The sequence below is a fragment of the Alosa sapidissima genome, chromosome 5 (assembly GCF_018492685.1).
Source record: "Alosa sapidissima isolate fAloSap1 chromosome 5, fAloSap1.pri, whole genome shotgun sequence".
In the NCBI taxonomy this organism is placed as follows: Eukaryota; Metazoa; Chordata; class Actinopteri; order Clupeiformes; family Clupeidae; genus Alosa; species Alosa sapidissima.
In genome coordinates, this window is record NC_055961.1 from 8,384,348 (window position 1) to 8,402,950 (window position 18,603).

The 18,603-nt window shown below is 40.2% G+C and overlaps 1 protein-coding gene across 1 annotated transcript; it reads left to right on the plus strand.

Annotated features, from left to right (window-relative positions):
- Positions 1–320: 320 nt before the first annotated feature.
- On the plus strand, positions 321–18,348 carry LOC121710108 (C-terminal-binding protein 1-like). Its single transcript, XM_042094056.1, has 9 exons — positions 321–445; positions 1,785–1,939; positions 2,262–2,406; positions 3,905–4,111; positions 4,221–4,435; positions 13,381–13,511; positions 16,566–16,693; positions 16,908–17,028; positions 17,296–18,348. The coding sequence occupies exons 1-9, from the start codon at positions 439–441 to the stop codon at positions 17,483–17,485; spliced, it is 1,299 nt and encodes a 432-aa protein (XP_041949990.1). The 5' UTR covers positions 321–438; the 3' UTR covers positions 17,486–18,348.
- The last annotated feature ends 255 nt before the right edge of the window (positions 18,349–18,603 follow it).

Sequence of the window (18,603 nt, forward strand, 5' to 3'; positions counted from 1 at the left end):
TTTATAATGGTATTTTTTGGTTACATATTTGTATTTACAGAATTGTATATATTTCCAAGTACATATACAAAATGAGAAGGATGTATATACCACAATGAACATAAACATGACCTGCTTTTTGTGTTTCCAAAACAGGAAATATTCAGAGACGGCTCAATTTTAATTCAACAACTGATCACACTTCATTGACGCATCATGATGCACACTGCTTCTTTAAAGACATTAAGGACAAACACTTGGACAAACTGGCCAATCGAGTGCCTTCTCCAAACAAAAGGAATGCTGATTGGGTAAGACAAAGTGACCTTTGTCTCTGATTGGTGCTCTGCGTTTCAAAGGAGGAGGAGAACCCTTAGCTGGGAGGACGCCAAGCTAGAGCGCTTTGACGGCAAGTGCAAGTGGAGTGGGAGAAAGGAAGACAGGCTGGTCGGCTGCAGCATGCAAGGTTGGGGGGTTGAGTAATTCTGCTTGTTTTCTGCGGGCGTGGGGAGTGAAGATGGTGGGGAGGCGGCTGAACAGACTTTCGTGATTGCACGCTTGTATTTTTAATTCCTCTGTGTCTGTGTGAGCTAGTGTTCCTGTAGGCTCTTCCTGCATTGTTTTTGTGTGTTCGAACGCATGCGCATTCCAGCCTGTGTGGGGGGCAGGGTGGGGTACTGCAGCAGTATCACCCACTCAGCCCCTCCCTACGTGGCTGGCTGAGACTCTCACAGGCAGAGAGGGGGAGGAGGAATGACTGAGAAGTGAAGGAGGGGCATTTTTTTGCATGGCCATTATGGCTGCTTTTAGTAGGCCTCCAATACTCAAAGCAAGCATCCACAACCATATGGTGTGAGTTCTGCCAGCCTTGTAGGCTCTCCATATTGTTAGGTTATGGTTTTGTCTCTTAGTTTTCTGTTGTGCTTGCTTCTCCTGTAATGTATATACACAGAATTGAACACATTGAGACAATATTTGTTTAATTCCTGGTGGATGATCCTCAAATAATCCTTTAGATCAGTGTATATTAGGTCACCACTAAAAATGGGAGCATTGTGAGCGAAAATGATTTTACTGACTTCAGGCATTAATAGGGTTTCAGCCAAAATGGACCTGACTAAAATATCTACCAAAGAAAAGCATTAATACATGAGGATGTCAATTAACATGGTATGGGAATTGGTGAACACCAGCCCATCTTAATTTTGTGCTCAGCAATGGAGGGTTAAAGCAAGTGACTAACCGCACAGTCAATATTTATCTCTAAGTACATATCTGAAAATGATATCTTTATTTGAACGGCCATTTGAAAATAATAAGCTGTAGAGGAAGATATATAAATGTAGCTTGTGCTATACGTGTCTATATGTTTGGGTTGGATAACACACTATTAGATAAAACAGTCAGGTCTGTGAAGGTACTGTCAAGATCTGCTGTTTTCTTTTATGAGAGGACCTCTCACATTACTATTGCCTGTTGGAAAATATCAGTGTCTCTGTTGCACAGCCTGAAAATTATTTGGGAAGAGGCCCTCACCTTAACTAAAAATGATCCCCCAACACACACACACTTTATTTTGGTATTAATGCTTGACATTTAAACTCTTTTACTGTGAGTTAAATGGTATTGTGCCCTTGAATACTGTATTGATCCATTTTTACTCCATTGTTTAATCTACACATTTCCATCCATTTATTTTAGTATGCATGATTAAGGGAGGAAGTTATTTTATTACTTCATAAACAGTGCTGCTGCAGACTGTTGATTGTATCCTAAGATATAAGCCTGATCAATTACTTTTCCAGGAATTCGTCCCCCTATCCTCAATGGACCGATGCATCCGCGCCCATTAGTGGCGCTCCTAGATGGCCGTGACTGTACTGTGGAAATGCCTGTTCTGAAGGATGTGGCTACCGTTGCATTCTGTGATGCCCAGTCAACCCAGGAGATACATGAAAAGGTAATATGCTGCTTTTAGTGTACTGGATTTCTGCTACTCTACTACTATGTCATCAATCACTATTACAGTATGTTATAAAAATAATATGTTGTGAGATCTACACAATCAATGTGAGGTGTTATCAATGCTATCTTTCTTGTTTCACACTGCATGCATAACAACTTTTTCCTATGCATCTCTCTTCTCATCTATAATCATGAACTGATATAAAGGAAAGCAGCATTGCTTTTGGTCAGCTTTCACATCTCATGTGTTCTCCCAGACATACCCGTTTCATATTGTCATTGGTTCAAACATTTAGAAAATGTCTTTTTTCCCTCAGGTATTGAATGAGGCAGTGGGAGCTCTCATGTACCATACCATAACACTTTCTCGTGATGACCTCGACAAGTTCAAGAGCCTGCGCATCATTGTAAGAATAGGCAGTGGCTTTGATAATGTGGACATCAAAGCAGCTGCAGAGCTAGGTAGGTGTTCATATTTATTTATGAATGAATATGAACTATTTTCAGAATAAAAAATCAGTATCATGTTTTTGATAGTATTTGTAGTAGGCTAGTTCAATATCTGAAATAGCAAGGAAATACTAAAATTCTGTTTGGTCACTGTTCACTTTCTTCAGTATTATGATGCAAATGCATTTTGTGTTCTATTCGTCTACGAAAGTTCACAATCTTTCAATTTCTCTACTCAACCTAAGTTTAATTTAGCCTGGAGGACCAGACCTAATCTGAAAGATTTAGGGTCTGGCCACGAATAATGTAATGGGCCAACTCGAGGGGCGGCACCAAGCACACATTTGAAAATCTCACTGCACACAATTGGATAACACTATACAATGTTAACTGACTGATTCCAGACTTCGACGCAATTGGATAACACTACGTCTGTCATCTGTTTAGCTCGCCTCTGGCCCGCATATATCAGATACACAGATGTGATTGGTTCCCCGCGATGCAAGGGGCAAAAGTAACGTGCATCATTACTCATTGCCAGAGTCTCTTGTTGAGCAAATTGTGCTCCTGCGAGAACCCTGGATTCCAGGGTAACTTTAATTCCACTTTCAACATTCAATCGATATAAAATGTCAATTTCATCCTGTTCATACAGATGCACACAACATCATAGCAATAAAAATGAACAGTCCCAAACAGTCTTTTATTAATATTACAATATGCATGTTTTGTGCGGCATGATACTGTGTTGAGTGTACAGCATTTTGCCTGAATGTCTAGGTGCAGTGGTTTTATGCTGGTTGCCTTTGTGCTTTATGTTTTGTCTATCCCTCAGATTAGCACAGGTCCACGGCAAATCGTCTTGTTTACTCATAGGTTACCATGAACCTGAACCGTTATCTGTCTCTCACGTAAACATGTAGTTTTTTGTGCTTTTGTCTGTACATACTTAAACCACTTAATGTCCTGCTGGGTACAATGTGATCATGTCTGTGCTGTAGCTTCACGTGCATTCTAAATGTATCTAAATTGCTTTTGGGTCATCAAATAATTGTTGTTTCCATTGAGGCCCTTAGACAGCTGCATTCTCTGGTGGGGAAATCTGAACTGTTGCCTATAGCTAGCCCACCTGTCCTCTTTTGCGGTTTCCGTGCCCTTGCAGTTTTGAGCTTGCAAACAGCGATCTCTTCTGACCAACTTTACTTTTTGTCTTCTGAAGAAATGGTCATATTGAGCTTCATGTAGGCTACAGTTGAACTCCATGGGTGTTGCTTTATCCACTTTGATACAACTCTTCCATTGTGTTGTTTTATCTATGTCACACAGTATAAGTGAACAAACCTATTTTAGTTTCTTTAATGCTCTGAAGTTCCCTTGAAGATAATACAGTAGGGCGATATATAGCCAGTCAGTAGATTTTCTAAACTAAACAAGCTATCTGTTTTGTGGTATCCTGAATTCATTCATCTACTGCATATGGTCTTTCACAAGCTTTCTTTACACCCAATAGGTATTGCAGTGTGTAATGTGCCGTCTTCATCGGTGGAGGAGACCGCAGACACTGCCCTCTGTCTCATCCTCAATTTATACCGGAGAGTCACCTGGATGCACCAAGCACTGCGCGAGGGCACACGGGCCGGGAGTGTGGAGCAGATAAGGGAGGTTGCCGGAGGAGCTGCTCGGATACGTGGAGAAACTCTGGGAATCATCGGTCTGGGTAAGAAGGGGAGTGGCATTCCATTTGTTGCTAGTAGCTATTGCCTTTTTGCATGGATGAAATTGTTGAGGATGTGGTTTAATGCATTTTTTTAATTGATGCTGTGCAGGGCGGGTCGGCCAGGCTGTGGCTTTGCGTGCAAAGGCTTTTGGGTTCAATGTGATATTTTACGACCCATATCTGCCTGATGGGGTGGAGCGTTCCCTGGGTTTGCAGCGAATGTCAACACTGCAGGACCTTCTCATTCATTCAGACTGTGTATCTTTACACTGTAGTCTAAATGAACACAACCATCACCTTATCAATGACTTCACCATCAAACAGGTAACTGCAATTAAACATCCATAACTGCACCTCTGAATTAGTTTAGCCTGTCCATTCACATTAGGAGTATGTGTCAGAAAGTATTGTGACTGTTTGTCACTCAGTACCTTGCTACACTAATTTCAGCTATAGTGTTATTTGACTGAGCTAATTATCTTACACCATGATTCTTTCAGGCACATTTGGTATGATAGATTATTACATATAACTAGACCAAAAACAAATACAAATTGGTACAGAATATAAAATAGTAAACATTTGCGGTACAGATAACCTCAATCTCTACATGTCTCTTAAATTGGGAAGACATCTGGTCAGTTAAATATCTTGTGTCTGCAACATTATACATGCAACTATTAGAATATTTTGGAATGTGTATTGGATGCTAGTGTCTTCACAGCATTTCTGTATCAATACATAATGCTTACGGTTGGCCATCTCAGTATTTTCAGAATTTACCATTTGAGGGTTTCTTGCATGTGTAATGTACACATGCGTATACAGTTAAGCCCAAAATGATTCATACCCCTGGCAAATATCAATTTAATGTTTTCTCTTGACCAATAAGTTTGTTCTGACTGAAAATGACATTGCCACATACCAAAAGGTTGTAAGACACTGTGATAGAAACATGCAATCAAAAAAATAAGAGTTTTCATCTTTTAATGAAAATGGCATGTCCAAAATAATTCATACCCTTTTTAAATAATCAATGGAAACATCTTTATTTGCGATCACTGTTTTAAAAATGGTTAGCTACCAAGCCACCAAAATAGCTACCAAGCCTCTCTTTGTCTCCACAATGATTCTGGACCACACTGTTTTAGCAGCAATCCAGGTTTTGAGGCAGAAATAGTTCTTGATTCAGGTCTGGACTCTGGTTGGGCCACTCTAAAATCTTGATAATATTTGCTGTTCATTATTCATTTCCCACTTTGGCTGAATGTTTTAGATCATTGTCTTGTTTAAAGGTCCAATGCTGTCTGTGAGGCTAAGATTCCCTGCTCAGTGCCTGAGATTTTCCTTCAGAATCTTGAAGTAGTCTTTTTGTGCTCATGATGCCATTTAGTTTAACAATGTTGCCAGGCCCCATTGTCTGAAAATCCCCAAAACCCCAAACTAATACATACACTACTAATACTATTTTATAGATGTTTTTCACTGTGGGTATGGTGTTTTGGTGGTTCGTATGGTATTTGGTTTGGTGGTTTCATCCCATCACAAAATTATGGGGGGGAGGGTGTCATTGTGGAGACACGGAGATGCTTGCATCGATCATTAAAAAGGGTATGACTTATTTTGGACATACCATTTTTCATAAAAATAAAAAAAAAATATAATGAAAACCTGTTCTTTTATTCCATGTTTCTACAACATGGTCTTACAACCTTTTGGCAAGTGGCAGTGTCATTTTCAGTCAGAACAAACATATTGGTATAGAGAAAATCAACATTAAATCGATATTTGCCAGGGGTATGAATAATTTTGGGCTTACACCCTATTTACAAGTTCACATTAAAAACATTTATGATCTTTTGAACTATAGCACCCCCACATGTCTGTTGTGCTCAGCATGTGTATGCATCATGCTCCCATCTGGGAAAATGTATCAAAACTGTGGTACGGTCCATGTTTTTTACTTAAATGTGCTAAAATGATGGGGCCAGGTTTTCCAGAATTTCACATAAAAGAGAAAGTCTTTGGTAGATGAGAAACAATAGTGTTTTCGAGGTCATGGCAAAATTCATTCCATCAGTTTAGAATTTGACCATACACTTGAAATTTATAGTTAAAAGAAATTCATGGTGAAACAAAAATGTATTGTATGTAAGGCCTAAAAACATGCTGTACTGTATGTACTGAGGAAACATCATTGTCAAATTAACTAATACTGCATATTTGGCATATTTAGTGTTAAAAGAAGCATAGTACCAAGAAGTTAAATTGTTATGACCACTGCTAGCACTAGCACAGCAGTCATAATATTTTTGTCAAAAAAGTTATTTTTAGGGTTTTCCCCCACAGATTTTTTAGTCAATGAGACCCAGGTCCAGGACACTGAAACACCGGGGTCCATGAAACTGGATAGGAATGTAGCCACACTAAGCCGATAAGGAATAGAACCTCCCTTGCATTTATGAGTTCATGAAATTCTGCACAAAAGGGGCTCAGCACTCAAGAACTGCTTAAGCTACAGTTTCATTCTTTTACTTAACAGAAATTTGGGATGCTTACACTTTGTGAGCGACCGGGCGGTCAACCCACGTGTTGGATTGTGAGTTAGGTGGAAATGGAGAAAAAGGCACTTGCAGGAGAGGTGGATGTAGGTTCTGTTAACTCCAATTATTTATTTTTCACCGTATTCAAAAATAGTAACACTAATAAACAAAATACTTTTCCCTACCAAAAACAAACAAAAATATAGCTGCAAGCAGCAATGAGGGGGCCAAGCAGAATAGGCCGGAGTAGCCACGGTGACAAGATTGAATTCAGCAGATACCCGTCATCAACACTTTCAACAAGTTTCACATCAAAACATAATTGATTTTGTAGGGCTGAAACAGGGCTGAGTATTGTCACTGCCTCTGCCAGCCAGCCCCCCACCTAATCACCCCTGCCTGTCCCACCCCATCCTACCCCGCCCCGCCCTTGCACGAACGCATTAGAATGAACTGGATGGAACATGTTGTCATCAGTTTCACATCAAAAAATAGAAGATCGATAAAACACATCAGCAACTACAGATCAAAATGCAATATTGATAATTGCAGCACCCCCTAAAGTTTTTGAGCGTCCTCCTAATGGGGTCATGAATCCATGTAGTAAGTTTGGTTATGATACATGGCAGGGTTTTTGAGTTATGAGCTCACTTCCTTTTGGCGGCTTCGCCACCAATTTTGATTGGCTGTTACGAGTTAATGCTTTTGCCAATTGTTCCAGAAAGCAAGATATTGATAAGTTATGGTCTGAAGATGGTCTCTGCCAATTTTGGTGAGGATCCGCTGAAATTTGTGACCTGTGAAAACTTGTATGTGTTTTTGATTAAATCCAATATGGCGGCGAATCAATTACGATGACATCACAAGTTGGCTTTGGTCGGCCTAAGGACCTCCAACAGTATTACCAGACACCACTAGTGTGTTTTAATTCTAAGCACAACAACAGCTACAGGCCAAAAGGCATGTTTCTAAATTACAGTGCCCCCTAGAGGTCAAAGGTCACCAGATTTCTTGAGCGTCCCCCTGATTGGGTCCGGAGTCCATGTACTAAGTTTGGTTATGATAGATGAATGGGTTGCTGAGATATGAGCTCACTTCCTGTTTGGCGTCTTCGCCGCAAACTTCGATTGGCTGTTACGCGCTAACGGTTTTAGTTCCGAAGACAAAAAGCAATGTCTGTAGATGATATTTCTGAAGTTTGGTGTTGATCGGACAAAATTTGTGACCTGTGAAGAATTAGTTTCACTTTCACTAAAATCCAATATGGCGGAAAATCCATCATGGCGGGAAAATGACGTTATAGGGTGTGTTGAACTCGGCTTGGTCCAAGAATTCCAACAATACTTCATTTTTGATAATCAGCCATACGGGTCAAAAGTTACGTGCGTGAATGCACGTCCAATTTTGGCCTATTGGTGGCGCTAGAGTGCTTGAGGTGCCATCATGATACTTGGTGACATTAAATCATGGGACTGTCCCTAATCAGTGTGCCAAATTTCACAACTTTTCACCAGACGGTTCTATGGGCTGCCATTGACTTCAATGGCGGAAGCGTAATAATAAATATAGCTGCAAGCAGCAATGAGGGGGCCAAGCAGATAGGCCGGAGTAACCATGGCAATGAAATGCTGTTAGCTCAATGCTGCAATCAGACGTATGGCCATAAGCTGTCAAAGCAAGTTTCACGTCTAGCACGTCAAAAGTTACAAGGCAAAATGCATTTTTGCTAATTGCAGTGACCCTAGAGGTCAAAGGTCACAAAATTTCTTCGGCATTCACCTGATGGGGTCATGAGTCCATGTACCAAGTTTGGTTTTGATACATGCAACGATTGCTGAGATTTGAGCTCACTTCCTGTTTGGCGGCTTCGCCACGCATTGCCTCGTAGCTACGGCCGAACAACACCCGTGGGAATATCCATGACCAACCCCACTCTCACTCGTGCTATATTGCTTAAGTAGCACACTAGCGCTACATTTTACATGACTAGCAAAAATACAGTTGGATTTTTTTTTAACCTTGTTTGTTGCGTCAGTCAGTTTAGTTCAGTTCCGGACAGACTAGCAGTATTTTGTCCTGTAATATTTTAGTAGCAGCCTAACGTTATATCCAACTCTACCCTGTTTCCAACGTGTAGCCTAATGGTAACGTACTTGTTTAGGCTAGCAGCTTGTTGACGTCTAGTAGCCTAATGAGTCGCTGGTCTAGGCTTTTTCGTAAATGCAACCCGAAGTGACAAGTGACGAACTGACTTATTTTCAGTGACACCTACCACATAAGGGCGAGAAACTGATGTGTGGGCTTATCCTAACAGACAGACCGCACTACTGTTGATACATTTTAACTGTACATTTTCGTGCAGAATAACGTTATTTTGGGGCGCATTGAGAAAGGGGGCAAAGTGAAGTGAACTATTTTGCACTCTGTTATGATACTGTCAGGTCTAGGGTAACACTATGGCTAATATATGCAACTTTTCATTTACAGAATGAGAGAATTTGATGAGAGTGAGGCACTAACAGTTAAGAAAGTGGATGAGGGTTGTAAAACAAATTGGAACTGGTCTTGGTTACAGGTTGAAACGGAGATTGAGGTCAAGACAGCCAAACACAAATTCAAAATGTCAGACTTTTTCAAAAAAATTGAAAAAAAAGGGACATGCCAAATGTACTTTCTGCATGAAAGAGATTAATTATGCTAACAAGGGAGTGCATGCTCTGTTGAATGACTGCCAGAGTGCTATACACACAGAGAGAGTGGCTACCATCATATCTACCCAGTGTGGCCCAGCTCCTCTGTCAAGACAAGCCAGCTACCAGCCAAAGTCAGGCCCCAGCAGACAGAATAAGGGAAGGAACTGGGACAGTGTATTTTCATATAAAGAACATTTTTGTGTGAATAGGGTGAGCCCTGGATGGCAGAGGTGCAGTGGCGATTCTAGACATTTTTAACAAGGGTGGCACTGGTGAGGCACTGATTAATTCAAGGGTGGCATGAGGCAAAATAACCAGATAAACAGAAACAGGCGCAAGATGTGAAATTAGCACAAATACATTAGGGAAACCAGACACAAACACCATACTCATAAATTGAAAGAAAAAAAAAAAACACACAAATACCTTACTCTCACATAAAATGTCTTTGTATTTGAATAAAATAATACAAACATATTAAAGTTAATTATCTAAGTTGTCTGTCCCTGAGCTATGCTGTGCTAAAACAAATTCCATCATGGGGACATTAAAATATAATCCTATATTTTATATATTCTATTCTATTAAATGAAGATATACAAATATACTCATCCAATACATTTTCCCCCCACAATAACTTATATCTATGTGCATCTATTTTTGTAGCTGTTAAAATAATTTGACCTGCTTTTTTGTCTATTTGTTTATTTTCTTCAACAAGTGTGGGCAAATTATTAATTACATTTCCACGTGGGGTAACTTGTTGCAGGGGAACCACATAACCGGTTCCATGTCTTCCGATTGGATGATTAATGATCAGTAAGGTTCTCAAGAAACTTGAAGTTGGTATGAAGGAGTGTATTGTGTATGTGAGCAAACATTGTTAACGTGCATGGGGCAACTTGTTGCAGGGCAACCACATAACCGGTTCCATGTGTTCGAATTGGATGACTAAAGTTCTCAAGAAACTTGAGGTTGGGATGAGTGTGTGAGCAACCTACATGTTACTTATCTGCCTGAATCTCAATATTCTGATCACAACAACTGTGGGCAAATTACAATTCATTGCATTCTGCATTGCATTCAATTCATTGCATGCTGCATTCATTGTTTTTCACTTTTATAATCACATCACCAAAAGTAGGTTATTGGTTTTACCAAAAGTATTTGGCAGTATTTTTAAACTACAAACCTATAAAGTATTTTGATACAAAATACGATGCCATTTTTTTCCAACTAAATAAAATCCAAATTTGTATTTTAAATACATCAGACATGCCTATCCCTGGCTGTTGGCTGCAGTAACTCAAGCTAGGTAGTACTTATTGTTTTGTGTTTATGTTAGTTTTGATCCAATTTGACAGCTTTGCTATGTTGCCCACCCAAAATTTCTACCAGCCCACCCAAAATATAGTAGTGAACTCGGTGAACGAGTGAACTCGGCTTGGTCCAAGGATTCCAACAATACCTGACTTTTGAAAATTGGACCAACAGGTCAAAAGTTACGTGCATGAACGCACATCCAACTTTGGCCTGTTGGTGGCGCTAGAGGGTTCGAGTTGCCGACATGAAACTTGGTGACATGAATCATGGGACCGTCAGTGTGCCAAATTTCCCAACTTTTTACCATACGGTTCTATGGGCTGCCATAGACTCCCATTGCATATAATAATAATAGGAAAACGTAGAAACGCAATGAGGTCCTCGCAGCTTCGCTGCTTGGCCCCCAATAAGAAAAGGTAGAAACACAATGGGTGCCTTCGCAGCTTCGCTGCTTGGCCCCCAAATAGCACAAACAATGCACAGTCCAAAGTATCAGCATAATACACTTACTCTGCCTCACAACAGGAGAGTCCTCACCTACTATGCACACAATGGGAACTGAGCTACCCCATTAAATAGCCCCAGCTATTACTCTCAAATGGCCTATGGGGATAATTGAGGCACACCATTGAACTATGGAAGCACTCAAAATATGACTCAATAATACATAGCATAAATCAAAATAACCATGATATAGAAAGCAACAGAAAAGTATATAATCAACAAAACATATGTCCGTTATAAATACGTACATAACCACAAGGCATAAAGAAACAATACAACCAAAAGAATATGCCCAAATTTCCGTCAATGAGTCCCGGGACACTGAAAGACCGGGGTACACGAAACTTGGTGGGCATGTAACCCCACATGGATAGCATGGAACCATCGTTTTTCGTTTTGATCTGTAACCCCCCACCCCCCCCCCCGATATCCGAGGGGGGCACGTGCCCCCTTTATTTCAATGGGCATGACGCCACTGTCTAAATATATCCAAAATATAGTCATTGCCGTAAGGGTACATTGCGTGTAGGCTACCCTGGTCACGTTATAATCAGACTTCAAGCAGTGCAAAGCAGATGCAGCAGTGAATACCGTAAGTTGGAAATGACTGCTTTTCAGCCACCTGATGCTCTAGTGCAGTCTAGTTGATAGGCTACAGAAAGTGTAGCCTATCAATAAATATACAAGTATATTAAATCAAATATATTTAAACTAGGCTCTTAAAGTTGCCTATATGAGTAGGAGAAAAGCAAACAGGAGTAAAAGGGAATTAAAGGGCCATCACCTCACTCACCTTTTATGTGCTGACGTAATTAATATGCAATTAGTGTGTGACGTCATCTAGCGTCATTTAGCGACTTTTGGAGCTGGCTTTAGCTACTTTTCCTTTAAAGTAATTGGCAACACTGCACGGAACGCGCTTCCGCAATGGGACAATGACAGAAGTCGAGCGTCAGGAAGTGTTGTGAGTAGATGTATGCATTAACCAGATTATGGGCACTATACAGACGATATAACATGGCAAATGGAAGACAAGCTAGTGGGTACCACACTATGTAATTGTTATTGATAAGAATGACGTAATGAGTGAATGAATGAATGAATGAGCGAAATCGCGCCAAACCAAACAATTGGTTTGCTGCGTGAACGAACGCCAAACCGGCGGCAAACACCCGACACCAACAATAAAACCCGCTGTACATCCCTTGAATAACACAAAGCCCACAGAACATGCAACAACACTTTACATCACACACAAAACATTTTACATTCAAAGAGGGATGCAGTGGGGGAGTGTGTGCATGTGTGTGCGAACAAATGAGTCTCTTTCTCTCGTGTCTGCACTTGCAGTGCAATGGGAATGAGGCAGTGAGAACGGTAAAGTTCAGTTTCTCACACACTTGTTAGCTACATTTGTTTTCATCTCCTTGAGTTTCATTTGGCTCACTCAACAAAATGGCCACCAACGGCCAATCAGAATTCAGCCACCAATATCTTGTGATTTGAAAGTTCAAAGTTAACTTTGGCATGCTGAATCACTGCCACAATATTTGCATGCACACCACATTTTGTGCAATTCTGTCCCTGGGAGGTGCTGCAACTGACACATTTCAATAGCTGTTTGAACCCTATTATCATTTCTTCTGGATGTGAACATGTAAATCTGTGCATTAAATCTGTTTGGGAGCAGCATGTAGTGTGCAGATTTTTTACATTTAAACACACACACACACACACACACACACTGGAACACATATGCGACTACACACAAGTCGCACATTCACAAACGCACACACAGGCACACTGGCAGTGCACACACATTTTTACAGACACTCCCTCACACACACACACACACACACACACATGCGTATACTTGTGCAATGCTAGTCAAATGGCCCACATATATGGCATATTTTTTATATATACCATCATATATTTTTATTTTCAAAATTTGTGAAATTTACATGTACAGGTATAGGCACAAATCTAAGTTTTAACAATCATTGGGGAACATGTAAGACTTGCGGTATTGAAAGAGTTTCAGGAGTAGGGAATGGAGAGAAGTTGAGAAACATTATTTTTCTTTGGATAGTAAATGCAGCACCGTGCTGCAGTCATATTATGTATACTGCTAACAGTAATTAATGTAGGCAGAATCGGTCCATGTGAGCCATTTGACTATAATGTTTTGTCATTGTTTCAACAGATGCGGCAGGGGGCCTTCCTGGTGAACATTGCCCGAGGTGGGCTGGTGGATGAGAAGGCACTGGCACAAGCGCTGAAGGAGGGCCGAATACGGGGTGCTGCCCTAGATGTACATGAGACTGAGCCCTTCAGGTTTGCATTTTCAATTTTACTAACTCAATAATAATAATAAGCTCTATTTGTATATCACCTTTCATACACAGAATGCAGCTCAAAGTGCTTTACATTTAGAGCATGTAACACAATAATAGAGTCAGTCAGTCATTATCAATCACTTTCACTTTTCTTCATTGCTGTGGCCGTTTATGATCCAATCAGCAACATATCAGAAATATAGAAAATAACATGTAACACAATTAAAAAGAAGAGTCAGTCATTCTCCTTTGTTGCTGTGGCCGTTTATGATCCAATCAGCAACATATCAGAAATACTATTATACTACTATAGATCCTATCCGGACCCGGACCATAATAGCCTAATTTAGATTTTCACGTAAGATGTCAAAGCTGCGCTAAATGTTTTGTTGGTTAGGATAACAGCATTTACTTCAGGAGCTTCAGGAACCATCATTTCGCCTGCTGCTACTCAGCCAGTGAAATCTGTGAATTCTGATATTGTTGAGTCAGTGAGTAAAGTAGCCTACTATGGGGAAGAGACTCACTGATGAGGAGAGGAGACGGGAAACAATGGATAAGTTAACGATCAGTGAGTTATTTTCAAATCATCGATTGCTCAAAGAGGAGAAAGCTAGACAGCGAAAACAGAGCTTTATATGGGCAATACCACGCAAAACTGTCACGTCCGTAACGCCAACTAAATATGGATGTGACAGTTTTGCGCGAAATTGCCCTGGACTTCTTCTACATATTCTGAGACGGTGCTTTAAATTGGCGCTTTTAAAAATCGCCAATTTGAAGCACCTCTACTAGACAAAGTATATATTTTGAGCAAGCATAGGGTAGGCTAGGCCCATTCAACAGTGAACTGAGACCACAGAATATTTTACGATTTAAGAAGGCAATATGATTGATCCACCACAATCTAGTTAAGCCTACATGCATTCACTGCCCAACAACGTGATGTTCCTGGGTTTCCAGGATTTCGGGTCAACATAAAAAAACTAAAATTAAACTTGCTGATTAATGGATTCAAGGAACCAGCTGTGGAATATCCATCCTTGTTTCAGCTCAAATTTTATTTTAAGTTCACGTTAAGATCTTAAAAATAGCCAAGGCTACTCAGTTTTTCTCCCCAATTACTCTTATCTTGCCTTATTTCTCCTTATTTCGAATGTTGCCTTTTAGGCTACTTATTTTATTTCACATTAAACATTAGGCCTAGGCCTACAACTAGGCTCCATCCATCCATCCTAATATATATATATATATACATACATACATACATACACAGCCTAAACACGCATGTTAAACATTATGATGCTCTGGACCTTTGCTTGAGGAAATTTTCCGTAACTGGACCTTGCTGAAGATTAATTGAATACCCCTGGCTTAGGCTAACAAATGCTTAGGCCCCGTTGATGCGGACTCCAAGCAGCCAGCTTTAGCATGTTCTTAGCATATGTCGTAATTATTTGACTTTATACACAGACATTTAAGACTGGCAACCTTAACCCTTTACCCCCCACAAGCACGCCATATGGCAACTGTGGCAAGAAAAAACTCCCATATACCAGGAAGAAACCTTGAGCAGAACCTGACTTAATAGGGGGAGCCCATCTGCTTCTGGCTGGCTGCGCCCTCCAATGGCAGCAGATGTAGAATAATCTGAAAAAGTAGTCTAGAAGATAAGATAAGTTTAACTAAAGGCTTTCTTATACAGGTAGGTTTTCAGATCTCTTTTTAAAAAAAATATTTACTGCCTCGCCTGCTTGATGTACAGAGGCAGGGTGTTCCATAGTTTTGGGGCATAATGGATAAAAGCAGCTTCTCCACTTTGCTTGTGGAGCACTTTGGGTACAATTAAAAGATTAGAATTGGAAGATCTAAGTTTCTTTTGTGGTTGATAAGATATTAAAAGCTCAGAGATGTATGAAGGTGCTATGCCATTCAGAGCTTTGTAAGTAATTAACATAACCTTAAAATCAATTCTATAGGAAACAGGGAGCCAGTGAAGCTCAGCCAACACAGGGGTGATGTGTTCTCTCTTCTTGATCTTAGTTAAAAGTCAAGGGATACTGCAAGATGTTATTCACATCTATTACTACAGAACATCCAACTGTGTCTCAACTGAGTATAAGTATATATACTCTTTTGATCCCGTGAGGGAAATTTGGTCTCTGCATTTATCCCAATCCGTGAATTAGTGAAACAATCAGCACACAGTGAACACACAGTGAGGTGAAGCTCACACTAATTCCGGCGCAGTGAGCTGCCTGCAACAGCGGCGCTCGGGGAGCAGTGAGGGGTTAGGTGCCTTGCTCAAGGGCACTTCAGCCGTGCTTACTGGTCAGGGTTCGAACCGGCAACCCTCCGGTTACAAGTCCGAAGCACTAACCAGTAGGCCACGGCTGCCCCTAGGAGGTGCTTGTCTAAGAACTGAATAGTACAATATCCTTTTGTGGTATTCATACACAGAAAGCACTCGCCTAATATTTGAACTCCTAGGTGACAACAAAACTGTCATACACTTAGTTATATATGTTCACTATTGACTGACAAGGGGTTACAATAGAAAACATAGCCTGAAAAAAAGTAACACTTACCCCAATAATATTTGAATGACTGAATAAAAATCCTAAGGACATTCTTCCAAGAGCACCAGTCTGTTGCCTGGGACTCCTTGCTGGGTCAGTGCGCCTTCAAAATAGCTGGGGGAAATTCTAACAATTTTCATCTGACAACTTGTGAACTTGTGCGCTTGGTAGAAAAAATCATCATCATGATGATCATTGTGTTGGGTGTAAGGTAGGAACAAGACTTGCATTGCGGTTGGCGCCATGATTTGCCAGGTGTAAGATAGAGCCCTTAAATGCCCTCCGCTACCTAAAAAAGGGGGTCAGGCCTCTTTTTGAGCATGATATGGTACCACCATTATGCAACAGTATTCATTTATATTCTTGATTTACAATTTTGTGTGCTTCTTTATAGCATGATAAGTAGGAGACAGACTGTCCCATGTCATTTTTTTCAATTGGCTGTTTCCTTGAGGAATGCCTTTTCTGTTTAGTTTCTCCCAAGGCCCCTTGAAAGATGCCCCAAATCTCATCTGTACACCTCACACATCCTGGTACAGTGAACAGGCATCAGTTGAAGCCAGGGAGGAGGCAGCTAAGGAGGTGCGACGTGCCATAACAGGTTCGGTCTTGTCTTGGATTTCTATGAACAGTGGGATGAGTAAATTCTGTCATTTCAAATATTGCTCTGAAGTGAGAATTAAATTATAAATCCAATGAAAAGTGTTATTGTTTAACATATAACAACTTGAACAGAATCTGTGGATATGTAACAAGCAGAGAATGTACATATTCATACATGATTGATACCTGACATAATTCTGTCTTTCCCATAGGACGCATTCCTGACAGTCTGAAGAATTGTGTGAATAAGGAATATCTAAAGACTGCACCTCAGTGGCCTAGCATGGACCCCAGCACAGTACACCCTGAACTTAATGGAGCTGGTACTTATAGGTAAAAGCAATATACTTATGTACCACTTTTTCAAAGTGAGAATGATCTTGTTTTGAAACCAACACTAAGCATAGTCTGAATAGCCCCTGAGCATTGACTATACTGAACACAGACTACACAGACAGAGTTACACAGAGTTATTTATGTATAGGTGATTGTGTTATCTCCACTATGTGGTAGTAGTCCTTAGAAAAGTGTAAGGACATGTATGATTCTTACAATAGCAATCCAGTAATTATGCATACTGATGTAATTTCTATTTATCAGGTTCTCCTCCAGTCTGGTTGGGGTGACTGCAGGAGGCTTAATGGGCACGGGTGCTGCTATGGAAGGCATTGTTGCAGGAACTTTGCCCATGGCTCATGGTGTTGCCCCCGTCTCCCGTCCACCCCACACACCATCTCCAAGTCAGCCGTCCAAGGCTGAAACAGACAGAGATATACCAACAGATCAGTAGCACCCTGCTCACTTCTCTGATTGTCTGTCTGCACCCCCGCCATCGACATTGCCTGAATTGTCACAAAAGACCATACAATCTTTTTCAAGATGTAACACTCAAAAACCTCAGAATACATATGAGATTTTGAGAGAGAAGATTTTGCAGTAGAACTATTTTTATCCATTGAATTCAAAATGACACAATAATGGACAATGAAGACAACATGTTGTCATACTGTATTGAGGGTGGTAATGGCCTTGTCTCTTTGTCTTTTTTCCTAACTTAATTTTATTGCCTTTGTTTTATTCGAGTTCCAATATTTGTTGGTGTTCCCTCTGCATTCAGGTATAGACATAGTTAAATCAGCTAGTCGGAAATAAAACTTAAGGATTTAAGAATTTCATCGTTTTACAGCAGAAAGTTAGAATTGTTATGATTTATCCAAAATATTCATTATTAGTTACTCATTTAAAACACTCAACATCAAGCATCCTCACATTGGCAAAACATGTTAAGTGTGAGGACTTCTTTGGGAAACATGATACTTTGCCTGTTGTGTGTTTGCCCCTGTAAGATAAACTGTGCCACAAAGCAAAGTTATGATTAAGGTAAATGTAAGACTTTAAGCCAACATTATTTGTAAATAACTGCCCTCCTATATTAATATTAGTAATATTTCACTAGTCATTTATGCCATTTGTAGCCTTTTTCGGTCAGTATGCATATGTAGCCATTGCAGTAATTAGGTCAATTCATGGTTCCTGTGCAAATGAGTTCAGAAGGGAAGCTACGAAATAGCACAGTAAGTATGTAGTTCCCCTTTGAGTGATCTGTAGTTCTTGATAAAAAATACAAAATAAAAAAAAATCTGTCAGTGTGAACATTAGGGTGTTGAACATTACCCTGAGAGAAATAATTGGTACCCAATGTTGGACTCTGCTGTATGCGTGTAGGCTTTTTTCCCTGCTGTTATTTAGATGTGCGCAATATATTTCAAAACAATGACTTTTTGGTGAATGAAATACGTGTTGAGGTCAGTTACTACTTAATGATGTTCCATATAGTTCAAAGGACACACAGTTTGCAAACATTCAAATTTCATGTGTCATCTTATGTTTTGTTAGTTTACATCAGAC

Bases quoted from the DNA above. Each gene is read 5' to 3' on its own strand.
- LOC121710108 (XM_042094056.1), top strand. The intron at 1,940-2,261 runs GTAATATGCTGC...TTTTTCCCTCAG, and splicing joins CCCAGGAGATACATGAAAAG to GTATTGAATGAGGCAGTGGG. The intron at 16,694-16,907 runs GTTCGGTCTTGT...TCTTTCCCATAG, and splicing joins GGTGCGACGTGCCATAACAG to GACGCATTCCTGACAGTCTG.